Raw genomic sequence first — 18,944 nt, 5'->3', positions numbered from 1 at the left:
CCAATCGGGGTTAAAATAGACGGAAAACCAAAGCCAGCCTTCCTGTCTCTATATAACTCCACACCCCAGCCCACAGTGAGCCCCGTGTGGGGCTGGGTGAGGTGCTGCTCAGCACTGTCAGTCCCCAGCATGAGGCACTCGGGGTCTCCTCTGCAGCTCTTCCTATTGCTCTGCCCCATAACAGCGGGGTCCCTTCACTAGAGGATTGGGGCAGAGAATGCACAGACACATCACACTTTCCACAGCAGGGACAGGGAAGAGCCAAGAGGCATCTCATACAAAGGCAGGGTTAGCAAGCATGTTGTTTTGGGCCGTGCTGTTCAGAATCCTCACTTGATTTAGTTCGAATGCTTGGCTGAAAATGCCCAAACAAAGAAGCAACACAGAATATGGTCAGCAATAAAATAAGTTAGTAGAAGAACAGCACAATAGGACAGAACACATTCACAAATTATGGGCTTCTTCCTCATCCATCCCATTACCAGGATGCAGGCTGAGAGCTTCCATCGGCACAGGGCAGACCAAACAACCAGAGCAAGCTGCTGTGGTAGACATCAACATCCTCCTCTGCTCTTATTGCAGAGCGCGTGGGAACAGCTCTCTCCTGTACACAAGTAACACAAATAATGTGGGAGGGGAAGCAGATCATCTTCAGGCATCAAATGATTCAAGGAATGATTACTATACAGAACTGATTGGCAGCCTGTGAATGCGTAAAGCCATTCCAGCTGCATCTCCCCCCCCCAAAGCTTCATTGCAGCTTCACAAGCCAGGCATTTGCTTCAGATATTCCAGTCCAGTTGTATTTGCAAATGAATCCATGCCACTTTGTTTACCCCCTTAGACTTCACGTCCATAGATGCCTTTAAGCTCTGTTGCTCAGGAGATGGATGATTCACTGTGCCAGGCTCCCCTTCTGGCCTGTCCACAGCTCTCTGAGCTCCACTTTGCAGCCAAGGTCTCGCAGTGCAGCTTTGGCCACATCATCGCAGTCCTTGTGCGTTGCACGAGCTTCTGTTATTAGATCCTCAGCTCCCATCTCTAAGATGGGCTGAGAATAGTCCCGGCTCCGGGAAACCAGGTTGCGGATCAGCATGCAAGCTTGTTTCTAAGAGAGAGGTAAATGGGAGAGATTAGCATCTAGGCAAGGAAATGTGAGATGCTACAGAGAGCAGCAAACTATTTTCTAGAAGAATAAAACTCATAGACAAAGCACGGTTGCTGTTTTACAATGGAAGTTTATAAAGGACCACATTTGCTGACATTCCAACAGCACCCAGCCAATATCAAGTACTTCTAAAATACTACTGAGATACAATGCTGCTTTGACAATGGACCCACCTTTCCACCCCCCCATGCATGCTCTTTCCTGTCATGTTGCTGCAGGAGCTTGAGCTGCTCTTTCACAGTATTCCCTACAGGCTGGCACTGAGAAAGCCTCCCATATCCTCCTCTTTTGGGGGGGAACAGAAGTAATGCCTTCAACTGAAGCACGGCATTCCACAGCCACCTGAACCTTAACCGATGTGGATTTGAAACTCCAACTAAGTTTTGCTCTGATCACATCAGGATGGCAGGTACAGTTGTATCATTAAATGCAGGACCCCCTATCTCCTAATATACTCAGAATTCGGTAGTAGTTGTCAAGTAAAGGACAAACGAAGCAGTAAACACAAACAACACCAATCAAGAGGCGAATACCTGTACAGCCACTTCTCGTGGGTGTGCTTTCATAGCCTGAAGGGCTGCCAGTGCTCCTCCACCTTCCATGATGACATTACAGTTCTCAGGCTTGCGTAAAGCTAACATGCACAGCGCTGCACAACCTTGTTCACAGATCTACAAGACAAAGAGCAAAGACTCACTGGTTATAAATGCTGCTTTAACAAAAGAACATTTCAAAGAGTTCTGTTTTCCTGTTTGGGGACTTCTTTAATAAATAATAATATTAGCAATAGCAATCTTTAGTTTCTTCCTGAAACACTGTGCTTCTCTGACATGTAAAGCAAGTTTCATATGGTAATTTATAACAGTGCAACTTCAGCATGGGCTGAACTGCAGCCCCAGGGGTATAAAACACTGTATCTAGTACCAGTCTGATTAATGGACAAGAAAAAAACATAGTAGATATGAGCATTCCTTTGCATTTACACAAATACATGCCAAAGCATGCACTGACCCACTCCATATCACAGGTATGTTAAAGGTTCAGTGCATCATTCAGGTTATAAATGTAAGTGCGATCATCTAACACACATATCTGCTCTCAGTATAAGCTGTTGACCACAAGTCAGAGCAAAGCTGTGGATCGCTCCTATCTGTAATGACAAGAGCCCTGCATTACACAGCCCAAAGCTCTCAGCTCCCAGCCTCTGTGGGACACCACCATCAAGCGATTAGCTGCATACCTGAGGGTTGGCAAGGTGATGGCTTATAGCAAGCACAATAAGGTCAGTTCCACCAGCAGTAACTATGGCATCTTTCACATCATCATTACCTGCAATCGCTCGGATGGCACTCAGTACCTGCTTCACCACATCCTGCATTCAACAAGGAAAAGAACAGCTTAGAAAGCAGCAGGAAAAACATTGCAGTGTTTTGAGTCACCCACAACATCCCGCAGCAACTCCACACAGTTTTAATCCCCGGCTACAAACTCCCCAGCAGTTCAGATATCTGGTATGCTTTCTTGCTAGGCAGGATAACAAGGAACTTGTTAGTTTGGCAGAGGTTACCAAAGGCATTAAAGGAACCAACCAATCCTCTTGAACCTCTTCTAGCTGAATGGTAGAAAGCCAGAAGCTCAGCTTTTCTGGGACCAAGCAGAACTTTGCTTGTGGACTGGGGAGGACAGAAAAAATAACCAGAAGCATGAGGTTCAATTACATCATCATCAAGTGACAGAGCACATACAGAACAAAGTTGCACGTGAAGTTTTAAATAGAGCTAAATGGGATCAACACTTGAGTTTCAACACTAACTGGGCCTAAAATTATGCATTAAGGCTCACTCTAAGCAAGGATTTGAAACATCAGACCCGCTGCATTATTTTCAGTCCCCCAGGTACATTCTATATTACTCACTGGATGATCAATGCTGTCAGCCAGGAGAGAGACCATAAAATTTAAGCCCCCAAGGTCCACAATTTCTTGGCAGAATTCATTCCTGACAGAGAGGCGAGAAAGGGTGGCACACAGTTCACTGAGAACACTGCAGTTATCTGTGAATGCTGTAAAGGAGAGATGAATGCAAGAAGTGTGAGCCAGGAAGCCTGCTAGCAGATTCAAGGTGGTTGTACTTTTCTGCATTTAAAGAACAAACAAACTGAAAACAACACGCCACCCCAGGAAGGAGTTAATTCCCACTTAGATCTTACAACAGATGATCACAGATGGCATTCTGCTTGCTCTCTATCTAGAATAGAAGGAATATAGGCAGCAATACAGCACCTCAGCAATGACATTGTGTCTGTAGTCCTGCACTGGGCTGTGAAGCACTTCCTAGACAGACTGACAGACAGCTCTGTAACTGTCACCCTGGTACTGCCAACAGCCTCTAGAGCATTCAATGTATTTCTTTCTTGGGGCACACTTCAAAGGAGTTAGACCACTTAAGTACCAAATTCCCAATCAACCCCTGCAGAGCATCACATTACAGAGCACAGTTTTAGGATAAGAAAGCACAGATGATTCAAAATTAGGACCAACAGTCGTCGGGTGAATTTTACCTTTTGCAGCTTCAATGAGAACCCTTAACCCATCGTTTTCCAACACAATCATTTTGGCATGATCGTGAGCATGACCAAAGGGCACGCGGATGTCATCATCAAACGTCATGATCCTGAGAGCAGATGAAGCCGTTCGGACGACGTCAGCGCTGTCTCCATGCAGGACAATGGCTCCAGTCAGCAGGGGCAGAACTCCACCCTTCACAAAGTCCTGTCGATTCTGCTCGTGTTTCAGACAGGCGTGCCGGATGCATCGGATCCCAGCCAGCATCATTTCAGCATCCTCCTTATATTCATTCAGAGTTTGTAGCAGCAGATCCTGGCCGGCGGAGTCAAGCAAGTCTGGTTGACCATCCAAGATGGCAGACAGAGTATTAAAGGCTTTCAGCATTAAATTCCTGTCTCCCGAAGCCAACTGGCAGGCAGAGAATACCACAGGATAGGCACCGTTCTGCCCAGCCAGGTAGCGGAAAGCCAGCTGTTCTTTGCACTGGTCAGTGAAGATCACCAGCTGCTCAGCCATCTCAGTGAGATCAGAGTCAGCAACACATCTGCCAAGGGAATCTAAAGTCTGAAAAAAGAAGACGAGATTTACTTTTCAAGCTGAACTATGTAGGAGCAAGGGCGGTTTATTGCAGTTATTGTTATAGATCAGCAAATTTGAATATTTAAATTCGTTGGACAAAGCTAAGTAATAGCTGTCTCAAAGAGCAGCGTTTTGCCTGCTTAAAACCCTTGGAGGAACTCCATACGGAATAAGTTACACTCCATGATTCTCAGCTTATAGCTTCAATGAGTGGTTAACCCACACATCTAAAAGGCAGCAGAGAGTTGCAGTCCTACCAGCAGAACTTCATGCTTTTGCTTTTGACCATTTTCAGAGGCCGGCTGGCGCACAGCTTTGATAATGTTGCTTAGATCAACACCTACAAGGAAAATAAACACAAAGAGAAGAACATTAAGAGCGGGAGCTTAAGCAAAACGTGTGCAGTTAAGCACAGAGAGCAAAGAGAAGCTGATTACGGTGCATGGATAAGTGCAGAAAACGTGTCAAGGTTTGTCCCCAGAAGAACATTCACCAGATAAACATCAATTGGGAAGGAGAAAATCCTCGTTCATCAACCTGCCTTTTGCAGTTTAATTTCGAGCAGATTTACAGCCATAGCTGCACCATAAGGTTACCATCAACAGCACCTGGCCCCCAGCTGACAAAGGCTTCCACAGACGGCCCCCACCCTGAGGCAAGGCGCAATACCTTGAGACTCGAACTGCTGCACGGCCTCCCTCACAGCCTCCTCCGGCTCCATCTCGAACTCGGCGATGTTTTCCTGCACGGCCTCATCGAACGTTTCCTGTGTGATGTGTTTGGAGCCCATCGCGGCCCACGGGAGGGCTCCGCGCTGAGGGAAGGCCGCACTCAATGCAGACACCAACCGGGCCGCTCCCGTTAACGGGCCCGCTCCCGCCCACCCCCAGCCCGCACCTTCGGCTCGCACTGCGCCTGCGCGGCGCACGCGTGAGGAAGGACGGCGGGGAGCGAAGGCAGCGCGGCGTGCCGCGGGGGCTGCTGGGATATCTCCCCGTGCGGCGGGGCGGCTGCGGCAGCGCGGCGGGGCGCCGCCTCGGTGAGGGCAGGGCCGGCTGCGGCGGGGCGGGCCGCGGGGCGGGCCGGGCCTCCTTCTCCTGTCCCCCTTCTCCTGTCCCGCTGACGGCTCGGAGGTGGTTATTCCACTCGGGTCGGGTCGCCCCTGAGCGGAGGGCGCCGGGTCGAGCTCCGCTTTTGTGTTGTTTTTTGGCTGCAGGGAAGATGGCCTCGCGGAGGATCACGCGGGAGACGTTCGATGCTGTGGTGCAGGATAAAGTGAAGCGGTTCCGCGTGGAGCGGGGCGATGCTCTGCAGGACGCGATGCATCACTTCAAAGGTAACGAGAGCCGGGCTGGGCTGCGGTGGTTGGACGAGCCGCTCTGCTGCGCTGCCACATCCAGCCTCGGTTCTGGGGGCTGATTTTGACGTGGAGTGCGAAATTCCGGCTAAAAAGCCAATTTCAGACAAAGGAATCCTGCGTGGGCTCAGTGAGCCGGGCCGGCTGTGTGAACCCCCGGCTCTGGGGCTGCCTTTGCAGCCTTGGAGGCTTTGTATGAAGTCCGGCTTTTATGGCGAAAGCTGCAGTGAATGGCTACAAAAACGCATCCTCCTAAAGCTCCTGTTTAAAAGGTGTGGGAAAATGGCGTGGGTTCCATTTGCAGAGTGCTTTCGAGTGGCATCTCTTCTGCTCAAGTTGCCGTCTCTTAAAAGAAGTAAAACAAAATGAAGTACTTGGTGACTCCAAGCATCTTTTGCCTTCGGGATTGAAGTATTGGAATGGGGATTCCTGGCTTCTGTAGAGGAAATTCCATCATTTCTGGCTTTGTAATGTATCCATATAGGCCTTCTTAGGCATTCAGTGCTTCTGTTTCTGTTTCTGTCATTGCAGCTCATCCAAGGCCAGTCCCAAGGCCGAGATACGAAGATAGCTTTCATGATGATGGAAGATACGACGATGCCCAGCACCATGATGACTGGACTGAGAACCCTAGAGATGAGTATCCAGGACCTTCTTATAGATCTGCGAGCCCTCTCATAAGGAAAGCTAACTACTACCATGACCAGTTTGGTCACCCGGCATCTCGTGACCGGGAGTTTGGCCACCCAGTATCTCATGATCGGGAGTACGGACACCCAGCTGCACGGGACAGGGATTATGGGCACCCAGCATCTCGTAACCGGGAGTTTGGGAGGCCGGCTTCTCATGGCCGGGATTATGGACACCCTCTGCCTCGGGATCGGGAGTACGGGGGCCTGGCTTCTCATGATCAGGACTATGGACATCCTGATTCTTGGGAAGCTAGTGGACCACATGAAAGTGATTTTGGTTCTTCAGATATTTTAGGTGATTTTAGATCACCGGGACTTATGGAAGATGAATATGGCAATGTGGAAAATCAGGAGTATGATGTAGACTTTGGAATTCAATCTGATAGTGAATTCCGACCCCCGATACGGAGGGGTAACATTGGCAGGGGAAGAGCCCTGCGAGGAAAGCGTATTTTGAGGGGCACTGTTAAAGCTAAACTATTCAAAGGAGACATCAAACCCCCCTTAAAGAAATGGAACACTAAAAAACTGCAGCCAGGCCCTGATCAGAAGCCAACTGTGCAACCTGATCAGATGCCAGAGACTGCTGATGGACCGAACCAGAGGCCGGTGGCCATCCAGCATCCAAATCAGAAGCTGCCTCCACAACCCAATCAGAGGCCAGCTATAGCAACCCCGAGACCTATTCTGAGGCTCCCAAAGCCTGCACATGTTTTCAGGAATCTCAATTTTGACCTTGTGGATAAATCTGACATTTTCTCGACGTTTGGAATACAAATCATCAAATGGGCTGGATTTCACACAATAAAAAACGACGCGGAGTTTTCCCGTCTCTTCGGAGCTCTCTTTGAGCTGGAGACAGAAACATGTGCAAAAATGCTTGCTTCGTTCAAATGCTCCTTAAAGCCAGAACACAGAGATTATTGTTTCTTCACCATCAAGAGTTTACAACACGCTGCTTTGAAAACTCCCAAGGTGGACAATGAGTTTTTAAACATGCTGTTGGATAAAGGTGCTGTGAAAACCAAGAACTGCTTCTTTGAAATAATAAAACCTTTTGATAAATATATCATGAGGCTACAAGACCGCCTGCTAAAGGGTGTTACGCCTCTGCTTATGGCCTGCAATGCTTATGAATTAAGCATTAAGACAAACGGTTTTGGTAACCCCAGAGAAATGGCGAGTGCTTTTGAGACCACTGTTTCTCTATGTCGTAAGTCTTTAGCGCTTCTGGGTCAGACCTTTGCCTTGGCGTCTGTTTTCAGGCAAGAGAAAATACTGGAAGCCGTAGGGCTCCAGGAGATGGCTCCAGCACCGACACTATTCCCAAACTTCGACGATTCGACATTGTTTGGAAGAGAATACATTGAGAACTTAAAGGCTTGGTTGGAGAAAAGTGGATATCCAATTCAGATGAAGAAAGCTGAAGCAGAGTCCACAGTGCAGCTTAAAAAACCTTCTCCTGACACAAGTGAGTGAATCGCTGCAAGATTCTTTGCAGTATGAGATCTCTTTACGTGTCAGTAGTATGTTGTGTTGTATCTACAGCTTTACTAGTTCACAAACGGTGGGAATTCCATGTAAACCACAGGCAGTGCTGAGGCAGGTGATGCTGTCTGCTGTAGCTATTGCTTTCTGCTCTCTACCTGCTTGTGCAGGTGAAAGCATATCTCCTTCCTCCCTGCTCCCACACGCGTGTGCTTCACATCTAAGGGTTTTCAGCTCTGCTCTTCATGACCTCAGCTGCCCTACCCACCATCTTGTCACCTTGGGGATGGAGGGGCTGGGGCCAGACCTGTCACTGGCTGTTATGGGATAAGTGTTCACATAGAGGAGAAGTCAGAGATGTTACCATTACGTTTTTATCAGCTGCAGGCATGTCTTTAAAGCTGTTGATATGACTGCATTCTATTTTTTCCTACAGTCCCGCAGCGAGCTGATCGGAGAATTGTAGAAACAATCGAACAGCTCGTGAATAGCATTGTTTCAGGATCCTTGTCTGCCAAAGAGAGAAATGCTCAAAAGAACTGTCCTGAATATTGGTAGGTGTGTTTGAACAGTATGCCCTAATACTGCCTTGCTCTGCTCCCCTGAAGGTGTTTGGAATATATTTAATTAAATTCCATATTTCATTCGATGGATGTAAGATTGAAGCCCATAGTGTATGTAGTTAGACTGTTTCTGCAGCCTCTTGTCCTCCCTGGTGTCCCTGGGAATTGTCCTCTTGCTTTTGTTTTAGCGGACCACGTTCTGTCTGATCTGTCAGTAATTACTGTGCTGATCCAAATATGAGATATTCAAATCAATTTACATACGCAAGGTGAAATTAGTAAATGCAGTTAATATATAGTCGTGTAACAGACTTATGGTTGCAGTGTTCAACAAGTAATGTTGGAATGTTAAAGGTGAGGCACTTACTGTTAATGAAGCAGTATCTCTGCTTGTGTGAATTGCAGCAGGGCTGAATAATTCCTAGCCAAATGATTTATGTCAAAGCCCTCCATCATTCATTTGCTTGGCCTACTTTATCTTTCCTTACTGCTTTAGAAATGGAGTTGCCTTAGTGGCTGATGTGTAACTCTGGAAAAAAGAAAAGATCAATTGCTACTAAGTTTCTGATCTGAAAATTTGAGATGAGTTGTGCTTTTGGCTTAGGCTTTTGTTTTATGTATATGGTTTTTATTTAGGTTCTTGTCTGATGAAGATAGTCTAGAATACAAATATTACAGACTGAAGTTGTCAGAGGTGCAAAGACAGACATCGTCAGGAAAGGAAGCAGGTGGTGAGGGCAGAACTCTAGAAGAATCTGCAACAGAATCAGTCAGGGCCATGTTGTATGCCAGGAAAGTCGCAAGTATTAAGAGAAGGCTATTCAAAAGGAAAAGGATTGGAATTATTGCACAACGTGGAATTCGAGGAAGGAAGGTGAGGAGAGCGACCATAGGGACACAGACTTTGCTTTCAGCTGGGACAGTGTTGAAACACCAAGACAAGCATCTTCAAGGTTCAGTCCAATCAGAGCCTTCTGTATCAGAAACCACCACGTCTGAGAAGGATGCTTCTCTTGATACCTCATCCTCACAATGTGGCACCAGTTCTGAGGTCGCTCTGCCATTGGAAGAAAGGGTGGGTTCAGAGGATGTACTGGCACCGCCTGAACTCTTCTCATCATTGCCCTGTCAGTTTCCTGATGGTAAGTGACAATTCAAGATTAGATTTCAAATACAAAATACTTTTCCCACGTAATTTAGCAGAATGTTCTGCTGGAAATGCTAATGGTATTTGTTCAGCTACGGTAGATAGTTCTGAACTGTTCTGACCTTCCAGCAATACAGATTTTGTATGAAGCTGTGGGTAATGAGTGATCTGTTTCCTGCAGTGGATGCTAAAACGATGGAGACAGCAGAGAAGCTTGCCAAGTTTGTTGCTCAGGTAGGACCAGAAATTGAGCAGTTCAGCATAGACAACAGTGCGGATAACCCAGACCTTTGGTGAGTAACCTGTACTTATATCTGTACCAAAAGATAAAAGTCAAAAGCCTAAATTACCTTCTTGCATCTTGAAACAGTGTTCTGCCAAAGTATTTTAAATTGGGTTCTTCTTTTCTTTTAAATGAGGCTTTGCACACCAGTGGCACCAGTGTGTATTAGTAGAGGTGTTTCACTTTTGGCTGTACTTGGCCAACGATGGTGGAGCCCTGTGATCTCTTCTGTCTGCCTCAGAATCAATAAACCCATTTCTGTATGCTGGAACTTGGAGGAGGCTGGAGGGTTCTTCTCTGGGGTTTGCTGCTTCCCTTCTGTGTGATCTGGTGGCAGCTTTTTGCCTTAGTTTGTACATCTTTATAGTGAAGATCATTGCACTGAATTCTTTATAGCACAGTTTAGGAGCTGCACTCTGTAAGAGTTAAGGAGAATGACTGCTGTATTTGGCACGTGTAGAAGAATTATGCAATTCTGCAAAATATACCTGGAATGACCATTGAGTTAATAAGGGATTTATTGGAAGCATCTTGTTTCCAGGTAAGAAAACGTTCCTGATAATATTTTCGCTGCAATTTTTGTCCAGGTTTCTACAGGATCGAAACAGTTCTGCTTTCAAGTTCTATCGCATGAAGGTCTATGAGCTATGTCCATCTATTAACTTCAGTGACGTGAAAGAAGCAACTGATGTTGGGGAAGATGCTAAACCTGAAGAGAGAAATGTGGATGTTTCAGAGGAGGAGGAGGAAGAGGAAGAAGAAGAGGAGGAAGACAATGAGGAGGAAACTGAGTTTGAGGAGGACATTTCCCGACCTTTGGAAGAAACGGAGCAAGCTGAGGAGGGAGAAGATGATGATATCTCAGCAGGTAGAAGTGTGGAAAACCTGGCTGAAGAGATGATTTCCAAAACAGGAGAGGAAATTTCAACAGGTGAAACGCAGCTGGCTACATCATCTGATGGTGCTGTACCAAATCTGTCAACACAGGCATCAGCTCCTGCTCCTGGAACCCTATTTCCCCGCAAGAGAATCAGCAGCAAGTCTCTGAAAGTTGGTATGATTCCTGCGTCTAAAAGGATATGCCTCATAGAAGAACCAAAAGGTGAGTGTGATTTGTAAGGCATTTGGAACAGATGGGTATGGAATTTGTGTATTGTTTGTACTTTATTACTGATTGTCATTGGAAGAATTACATTGCTGTGAATACAGTTTTCACTTTAGATGACAAAGGCAAAACGGGGTCAGTGGTGTAATAGTTTTTGTATTGTGGCACAATAGAAAAGTTTGCTTCTAGATTGAGGTTAGCTGCATCAAACATCACTCCTTAGAGTATATGTGAAGGCTGCCTTCCTTCTGCAGCTCAAAGAAAAAACACAGTCATCATTTTTGGAGGTTTCAGTTCATCAACACATGATGGGTTTGACAGACTGAAATACAGCACCAAGCACACTTTGACTGTTCTACATATATTTATATGTATAGACTTGGGTTGACCTGTCACGTTCCGTCAGTACAGCCACAGTGATGGAGGGGGGTCGTGATATTCTGAGAATAGAGAGATAAGGAGCTTAAAACTGATCATATGTGCTTTACGGCTCCTTTAACAACTGTCTTTTCTCCGTGTAATGATTTTTTTATAGGTGAGTGTTGTCACTTGTGATACAAGAATGATATAAAATAACCTCATTAAGTCCATCAGTGAAAGATCTGAAGTCCTTAATATATTTATCCATGTATTGTTGCTGGCATATGTGTATGAAACTTAATATATGGGTGCACTTAATTCTTTTTTGGTAACCGAGGTGGGGTGTGTGTGAACTGTCTTTCTGTTTGGATTGGTTTCATTCTGATACTTCTTGGTTCTGATCCTAGGCCAAGATATTGAGTTGGAGTCCCAACTGATTGTGTGCTTTTTGAGTTCTGAAGTAAAAAGTGCTTTTCTTTACAGCTGATTCTTGTCTTTGATTTGACTTGCAGTTCATGAACCTGTCAGAATTGCTTATGATAGGCCTCGTGGCTGCCCCATGACCAAGAAGAAGAAGGTAAAGAGCTCTTCTGGTTTGCATTTCATTCCGAGAATCTGAAAATCAGCTGTGTCTGTAGGAGACAGCCTCTGACAACTGAACATTTTAATCATAAAAGACTATTGATCAGCTGCGTGTTAATGTAATGAAACAGTTTCAGAATCTGAAATATATTTGCTAATTTGCTTTTATTTTTGTAAGCTAGCAAGACACGTGCTTACTCTTAGGTAAGCTTTCAGGAAGTACCTTTGTTTGTCTGCTTTGTTTGTTTTTTTTTCTCTCCACAGAAACCAAAAGATTTAGAATTTTCACACAAGAAACTGACAAACAGAAATGTAGGTTTCCAGATGCTTCAGAAGATGGGCTGGCAAGAAGGACATGGCCTGGGTACACGAGGGAAAGGAATCAGAGAGCCTGTGAAAGTGTATGTAATGGGAACAAACTGCAGCAATCTGGCAGCTGTGGAACAGGCTGGGATTCTAGTAGTAACTATTTCTATTTTAACCATCCTTGATGTGACCAGTTTCGTGTTTTGTTTCCTTCTTGATGTGGTCTTTGGCCTCAGCAAAGTAGAGCGTGGAGACTTCACGCGTTTTTCTGGCCAAGCTGAGCACAGTCTGGTCTGGAAGTTGGCTGTTCCTTGCTGTGCACTTTGACATCACTGAAGTTGCAGTGTGAATGCTGCAGTGTGTGGACGCTTTCAAAAGATACATGGGCTCCCCTATTATTCAGGAGATGTTTTTGTTTGGTATATTTAGTTAGTTTTGTTTTTTTAATAACCTGCTATCTTGGGGATCTCCTTGCCAACATGCGAGGTATGTAAGATATTAATAGACTCTGGGAATATCATACACAGTACTCCCTCAGTTTAGGCAACAAAATTATTGTCACTGTAAATATGTGATCCATTCCAATGCATGCTGAAAGAGGTAAGTGCATCTGCCAGAAGGTAAGTGTGCTTTTTCCTTCAAAACATACTTCTGTTTTTGAATCCTCACTTTGTCTTTTAAAGTTGCTGTATCCCGTGCATACTGCTGAAGAGTGGATATCAACTCCCTGACCGAATAAGGAGGCAGAATCAATTTATTTGTCTCTGAGCCCACATGCCAAGCTTTCTAGTCCATACATGAATTTGTGGGTTAATTTTCTCTTCATGCCTTTGACAGTGCTGGTCATTTTAGTTGGTGACATGCTTCCAGTTATTTGCTTTCTCTTTTTGTTATGGTTCCCTGTGGTCCAGTGGCTATTACTGTATTTTTTTTTCCCCACTGATCTTTCATCTGCAGCAATTGGACAGTGAGAAAACAGCTTACCTGTCCTCCAGCTCTCTTGTGCTCACAAGTATCAGAACCTTGGGTTCTTAACCTCAGAACTTGTTGGGAATAAATATATTGTCAGTCTTTTCATTTCCATAGCTCCTGGCACAAGTCTTGCTGCACAGCTAATAATAGTCTATTTAATTGTATTTGATCTGATTGTCCTCATATTCTACAAGTTTCTGTCCATCTTTAAGAACCATGTTTTTAGTATGTGAAAATACTGTTTGGCCAGTTTGAGTCCATTACTTTATCGCCCCTAAAGTGATGTAGAGTAGTGAAGGGTTATTTTCCTTTCAAAAACTCATTGATCTGCTCTGTAAAGTAGAGGTAAGTCTGTATCATGGATTGTTTTCATGGTGACCACCTCTCCAGTTAAAATCATCCTTTGGAAAATACTTTAAATTTATCTCAGCAAGAGTGAAAGCAGTGCAACTTAATGTTTTACTTTCCTGTTGCTTTTGTTACAGTGCAGAGTGTTTGGATTTTTGTTCCATGTGGTTAACCTGTAGCCTTCACTCTTGCCTCACCTTTTAGAGCTACCGACTCTTCATGACTTATAAATAAGTCAACATGCTGTCTCATCTTCTCTTAGCAAAAGGTGATGGATTAGTAATGGTAGACACTCCAATTCCAGTGTAGCGTGTATATCAAACAACATATAAGACTTCTAGATCTGGAAGTACATTCAGTTACGTCAGTTGTCACACAGTGGAACTTGGGGCTCTTTTTTATTGGAGAAACTTAAGGCTTTTATTTGAAAGGCTGTTAGAGCAGCTCATATTTTTGTTGCTGTGAAAGGTATTTGAATTGAGTGGTGACCCCTTGAGGAAATGATGGCTACAGACATGGGTCAAAGTTTTTCCAACTTGATATAATGAAATCTTTAATAGGTTATAGTAATACAATGAACCCAGAGGATAAAACAGGTACAGAGGATCATTCCTGTGGCAGGATTTTCATTAATCTTAGCTTTGTAATGTCTGTGTTCTATGCATAAAGCTGGAGAAAGAAGTTTTTTGTTAACTGTTTGTACCTCCACGTTCTTGTGGGTCATCTGCTCCCATCCACTTCCAGGGTGGAATGCTGTTTTGATAGTGTTGAGGCCTGTCTGCTCCTGTTGGCTTTTCTGGGTGAAGAAAAGGAAGTTAACTTATATTTTTCCCTGAAAGGTCAGGAGCTCTGGGTTTGTCTATGATGTCTGTCCTGCAAGACCTTAGCTTGCTTTGGGTACTGGAAATGTCAAGCAAGCAGCATTATGTTCCCTTGGTAAGAAATTTCATCTTTCATCCAGAGTTCTGTGGTGTTTCCTAGTTACTCTTCAAAGTCTCTGACTTCTGTCACGTTGGAAATGTAAGAAACAAGGCAATTTTTGCCATCCTTTCAGCAGGAGATCTCATCTACTCTGAGTAAAGTGGTTAATGTAAAAATTGGTGTAGGAATTTGATCTGTTAGATAACTCTGTCTTCACCGTTCCCTCAGCATCACAGGAGTGGTGTCTTCTAGTGGGTGTTTGCATGTGTAATGGGAGGTGGGAACTGTTTTGCAGTTAATGTCAGGTATGGAGTCTCTGCTCCCCCTTCTCCCCTAAGTAAAGCAGAGTTACTTTTCCCTTAGGTTGTGTCTGTTGGAAGGTATTGTTTAGATCTCTTTTGCACGTTGTCAAATGTAACAGGAACAGTATATTCTAACTATTCATTTTACTCCCTAGGGGTGCTACCTCTGCAGGGGAGGGCTTGGGTGTTGCAGGGGAAGAAAATAAAGAAGATGCATTTGATGTTTTCCGTCAAAGAATGATACAAATGTACAGGCAGAAAAGAGCAAGTAAATAGGTATGTGCAATGGACAAATCTGGTTTGTGAATTCCTGCAAACATTAAAATACCAGGTTTTTAAAGTCTTCTTTTACCAAGAAAACATTGTTTCCATGAGTATATCTGGCTTCTTAACATTTCATGAAAACCCAGACCTACCTTGAACTGCTGAATTACCCCAAATCTTACTTTCTAGGTGTGACATAAGAGACTCGCTCATTAGAAAGAAAACAGATACACAAAGGCTGCTGTATGGAAGTCATTGGCAGAGAGTGCCAATATGAGGAACACTCTGTACTGTAGTAGTGGATTTGAACACTTATATATTATTATTTTCCAAGATTAAAGTTAGTCTTGTATTTAATTGTGCAAGCTAACAACTTGGCTGTCATCTTCTGAGGGAGAAACAACTGTTTTTTGTTCTTGGAAGTGCCAGTTTACACCTGTCTTAGGCCACATTTGCCTGTTTTGCAATGAGGTGGCTTAGTACCAACAGAAAAAGCAACGTTGCCATTGCAACTCACCTGCTTTGGCTCTGTTCCTTTTGGAAGCCAAGGACCTTCTCAAATTAAAAACTTATGACCAGGCAGTTCAGTTTGCTACGTTTTGTTGCTGTGCTCATCTTCTCATCTGCTTCTCAAGTCTGAATAAAGCAGTTTCCTTTCCTCCACACACCAGTTTCAAGAAGAATCTGTACACACCTGCTTATTTTATATAGGATTCTATACTTGAAGTGCAGGATGAATAAGTTCGTTTGAGTTTGAGAATGCAAAAGTCTTCCTTGAAAACACTGGCTGCTGAGGTTTTCCATTGTAGCAAGCAAACAGTGCATATTTTATATGTACTTTTTGATTGTATGCAAGTTTGCAGCTCTTGCTCAACAAATTCTTGAATAATATCTTTCCTTCTCAAGGAAGTTTAAGCCATGACCGGGTGTGATTTGTGTGTTTGCAGAAAATACTGAAGAAGATACTTGGAAATCAAATAATCAAAAGTCATCTGGAAGTGGATCATCAGTTTTGTAAGACCATCAGTTTAGAGAGTAATTTCTGTTTCTATTTAAAGTATTGGCTTTGCAGAAGTTTTCATTCCAAAGCCCCATGAAATAAGACAAAAAGCTTGTAATTCTGAGGGACTATTTCAGAATTTACTGAGAGAGAAGACTGGATTAACCTCCTCTGCTTCAACAAAAAGCAATTCCTAACTTCTTGGTGAAGCAGCTCTGAAGACATGAAAGATTTAGCAGTGTTACCACAAATAAACATTCAAAGTCTGATCATTCATCTTTTTTAGACAAGCACATCAACAAGAGCTCTGTGACTGGATGACTGAAAGTGGCAGAATGTAACGTGCTTTTTTAGCATACTTCTCCATCTTTACCTTCCTAAAATTAGTTAAAAGTCTTCACTTGAATGTTACAGTACCCAAACCTACTTCACTGAAGTTCTCTTTAAAAAGAGTTCATCTTGAGCTGACGCATGCTTTGCTTATTAGGAGTGAGTGCTGTCTTGCTGATGTTTTCATCCTGCATCATGCTTCTTTACAGAGCAAAGAGCTTGTGCACTCCACCATAGTGTGGCAGCACCTCAAGCTCCTAACTGACAAATACACAAGAAAACGTGCTCTTCAGTTACAAACTTGCCTGTGCCTGCTGTTTGAGAACATTATATTCTCTCCATTAAAAACCCTGCTGGTTGAAAGGGAGCGTGTTTGTTTTCGTTCTGTAGCAACAAACTTTTTCTGGCCTGTAACAACCATCACCAATGCAAGTTTTTTTTCTTTATGGAATGGGTTTGTGAAACTAAAAGAAACAGTGTCGTGTTTTGGTGTAATTTTCTCGTCACTGTTTTAGTTGCTTTGAAGCACACTGATCACTAAATAAAACCACAATGGCAGGTGTAGAAAAATGCCACGCTGCTAGTTCTATTTTTCCATGGACATCATCTGTCTTCGCCTTTATGTTAACAAGAAGCCGGAGTGTGAAGACCTTAAATACAAATAAGCTTATCTTTTGATTAAATTAACATTTGATTAAAGACATTTGATGGTCTAGAGATTTCCTGTAGGCTTTCCTTTACTTGGGGATGCTTTAAATCCATACATGTTTTGTACCTACTCTAAAGGTCATCAGTGATGGTGTTTGGTGGTTCCTGTTGAGTTCCCAGCTGGGTGTATTCTTCACTGCCTCTCTTCTGTGTCTGGTTAGCAGTTATGTGTTGTAAAACTCAAGCCTGTCGAAAAGGAGAGTTATCAATCGCTGTCTGTCTTACAGTAACAGTATGGGATAATATTGTTGGCTTCTCAAAAAGGATTAGTTTTTCTTTTAGTTCCATTGATGAAGCTGCCAGTTTATCTGTTCACAGTTTTTATTTCCTTGCAGACTTCCAGTTAACCTCTTCTTTAACACGTTTTGCCAGCATTCTTGATTATATGTTGCACTACTTGCAGACAGGCACAAGGCAGTGTTGTTTCATACCGGGTTGAGATCCGGTCTCTCACCCTATATCAGCGTTCTGTGCTGCTCTGATTTAACCTGAGGCACAGCCCTATCTGGGGTGCCTTTGCTAAAACACCTACTTGCCCAATCTGGGAAAACTCTTGGTATCCAGATTGGAAAATGGTACCTTCCTTTCTGATTGCAGTTCAATTTAGAGTGTAACGCTGGCTTGAAACTGAAAGTGAACACTAATCTACTCTGGATGGCTGTAGTCATAGTATGGTCTATCTTTCTTGTGCCAAACTTTATATTTGGACAAGACATCAACAGAGCAGTATTGGTGCTGAGATTCCAGTGTTGCTCTCACGTGAGTTTCTATTTGCCACTTTTATCTTGTGTTACCAAGAGATGACCTTACGTTCCTTTTGCAAAAGGGATTTCCTTTTATTTTGACCTGCTTTTGCAGGCAGCTCTGATTAGAAATTTTAAACATGTACATATGAAACGTTTGTTATGCGGATACATTGCCTTGTTGAAAGCTTACTAGCTTCTTTTCTGTTATTTTAGTTCCAGGCTCTCTTCCATGAAGACTGCAAGCTTCAGTGAACATTTTAACTAACTTCAGTGGTGTGTCTGCTGTCTTTTGGTTGGTTTTAGTTTGTTGTTGTTGTTGGTTTGGTTTTTGGTTGTTCGTTTTTGTTTTGTTTTGCCATTAATCCTGCAATTTGCTACTTTCTGTTCCATGCAAATTGGCAGTAGCATTTAGCTAGTAACATTTAGCTGCTTATGTTATTGGGTAACTGACGTTTTCCTTTCAGTGTAAGTAAAACTGTTAGCATTGTTAATCTTTTAATATCTGCAATAAATGTAGAACTAAACACTATATGGTTTAAATGTTTTGCTTGTGAGTTTGGCCGTTTGTAAGAGATACGCATCGTTTTTTGGCACTAACAAGTGGAGCTGAGATTACGCAGTGTTATATTAATGTCAAGCTGGATTTTAGTGTGTGAGGGAAGGAAGGGCCCTCCGTGTCTGTGCTGCTAAAAGCTTCTGTTGAGAACAACCACTACATCATTTCTTAGTTAATTCTTCCCATGGCTTCCAGTGTATTAAACCCACACACAGCAGTGTTACACTCCACACGAGTACCAGAGCCATTGTGCTCCAGTTAGAATGCCAGTTTTATCTTCAGTTCAGTTGTTTCCAGTTTTCTTCACGTTACTGACTTGAAGACAGCAAAACTTTCTGCAGATACGTGTGGTTTATTGTTGCCTTTAAATCTGAATTCCTTTTTTAGACCGGACACGAGGAGGAAAAAAAACCACAGCAAACTGAAATTTAGCAGTTGGTGCAGCCACGTTCTGTTGAGAGGTGAAGTGCAAGTATTTATTTATAAGGATACAGGCTGGGTCTCCTGTCCCTTGCTTTTACACTGACACCTATGGCAAGGTTTACTAGACCACGATAGAGTCCCAGCTCTGCCTTTTTCCTCCTTTTTCCTTTAAACACTT

At 43.6% G+C, this 18,944-nt stretch overlaps 2 protein-coding genes across 8 annotated transcripts; one reads left to right on the top strand and one right to left on the bottom strand.

Moving 5' to 3' along the window:
• Positions 1-32: 32 nt before the first annotated feature.
• On the bottom strand, positions 33-5,270 carry ARMC6 (armadillo repeat containing 6). The gene is made up of 7 exons (XM_072357715.1): positions 4,983-5,270; positions 4,571-4,653; positions 3,728-4,298; positions 3,084-3,229; positions 2,409-2,540; positions 1,702-1,839; positions 33-1,108 (listed from the first exon to the last, which is right to left on the bottom strand). Exons 1-7 carry the CDS (start codon positions 5,101-5,103, stop codon positions 896-898), a joined length of 1,404 nt encoding a protein of 467 aa, XP_072213816.1. The 5' UTR covers positions 5,104-5,270; the 3' UTR covers positions 33-895.
• On the top strand, positions 5,148-18,316 carry SUGP2 (SURP and G-patch domain containing 2). Of its 7 annotated transcripts, none has more exons than XM_072357710.1 (11): positions 5,148-5,352; positions 5,530-5,649; positions 6,202-7,833; positions 8,287-8,404; positions 9,050-9,555; positions 9,742-9,853; positions 10,431-10,945; positions 11,821-11,885; positions 12,155-12,291; positions 14,895-15,015; positions 18,001-18,316. In XM_072357710.1, exons 1-10 carry the CDS (start codon positions 5,148-5,150, stop codon positions 15,013-15,015), a joined length of 3,531 nt encoding a protein of 1,176 aa, XP_072213811.1. In that variant the 3' UTR covers positions 18,001-18,316. The 7 variants fall into 7 exon arrangements, 6 of the variants coding, with proteins under 6 accessions (XP_072213811.1, XP_072213810.1, XP_072213812.1 ...); XM_072357709.1 differs by having other exon boundaries at positions 15,951-18,316; XM_072357711.1 differs by lacking the exon at positions 18,001-18,316 and adding an exon at positions 16,290-16,381.
• The last annotated feature ends 628 nt before the right edge of the window (positions 18,317-18,944 follow it).

Source organism: Excalfactoria chinensis, chromosome 26 (assembly GCF_039878825.1).
Source record: "Excalfactoria chinensis isolate bCotChi1 chromosome 26, bCotChi1.hap2, whole genome shotgun sequence".
Lineage (NCBI taxonomy): Eukaryota > Metazoa > Chordata > Aves > Galliformes > Phasianidae > Excalfactoria > Excalfactoria chinensis.
Note: the sequence above shows the minus strand (reverse complement) of the source record. Positions and strands in the feature narration are given on the sequence as shown.

Excerpts from the sequence above, each read along its gene's own strand:
- SUGP2 (XM_072357708.1), top strand. The coding sequence starts at position 5,148 with ATGCAGACACCAACCGGGCCGCTCCCGTTAACGGGCCCGCTCCCGCCC. Across the intron at positions 9,556-9,741 it reads GCCCTGTCAGTTTCCTGATG|TGGATGCTAAAACGATGGAG; the intron begins GTAAGTGACAAT and ends TGTTTCCTGCAG. Across the intron at positions 10,946-11,820 it reads CCTCATAGAAGAACCAAAAG|TTCATGAACCTGTCAGAATT; the intron begins GTGAGTGTGATT and ends TTTGACTTGCAG.
- ARMC6 (XM_072357715.1), bottom strand. The coding sequence starts at position 5,103 with ATGGGCTCCAAACACATCACACAGGAAACGTTCGATGAGGCCGTGCAG. Across the intron at positions 4,299-4,570 it reads AAAAGCATGAAGTTCTGCTG|ACTTTAGATTCCCTTGGCAG; the intron begins GTAGGACTGCAA and ends TTCTTTTTTCAG. Across the intron at positions 2,541-3,083 it reads CTGACAGCATTGATCATCCA|GATGTGGTGAAGCAGGTACT; the intron begins GTGAGTAATATA and ends TGTTGAATGCAG.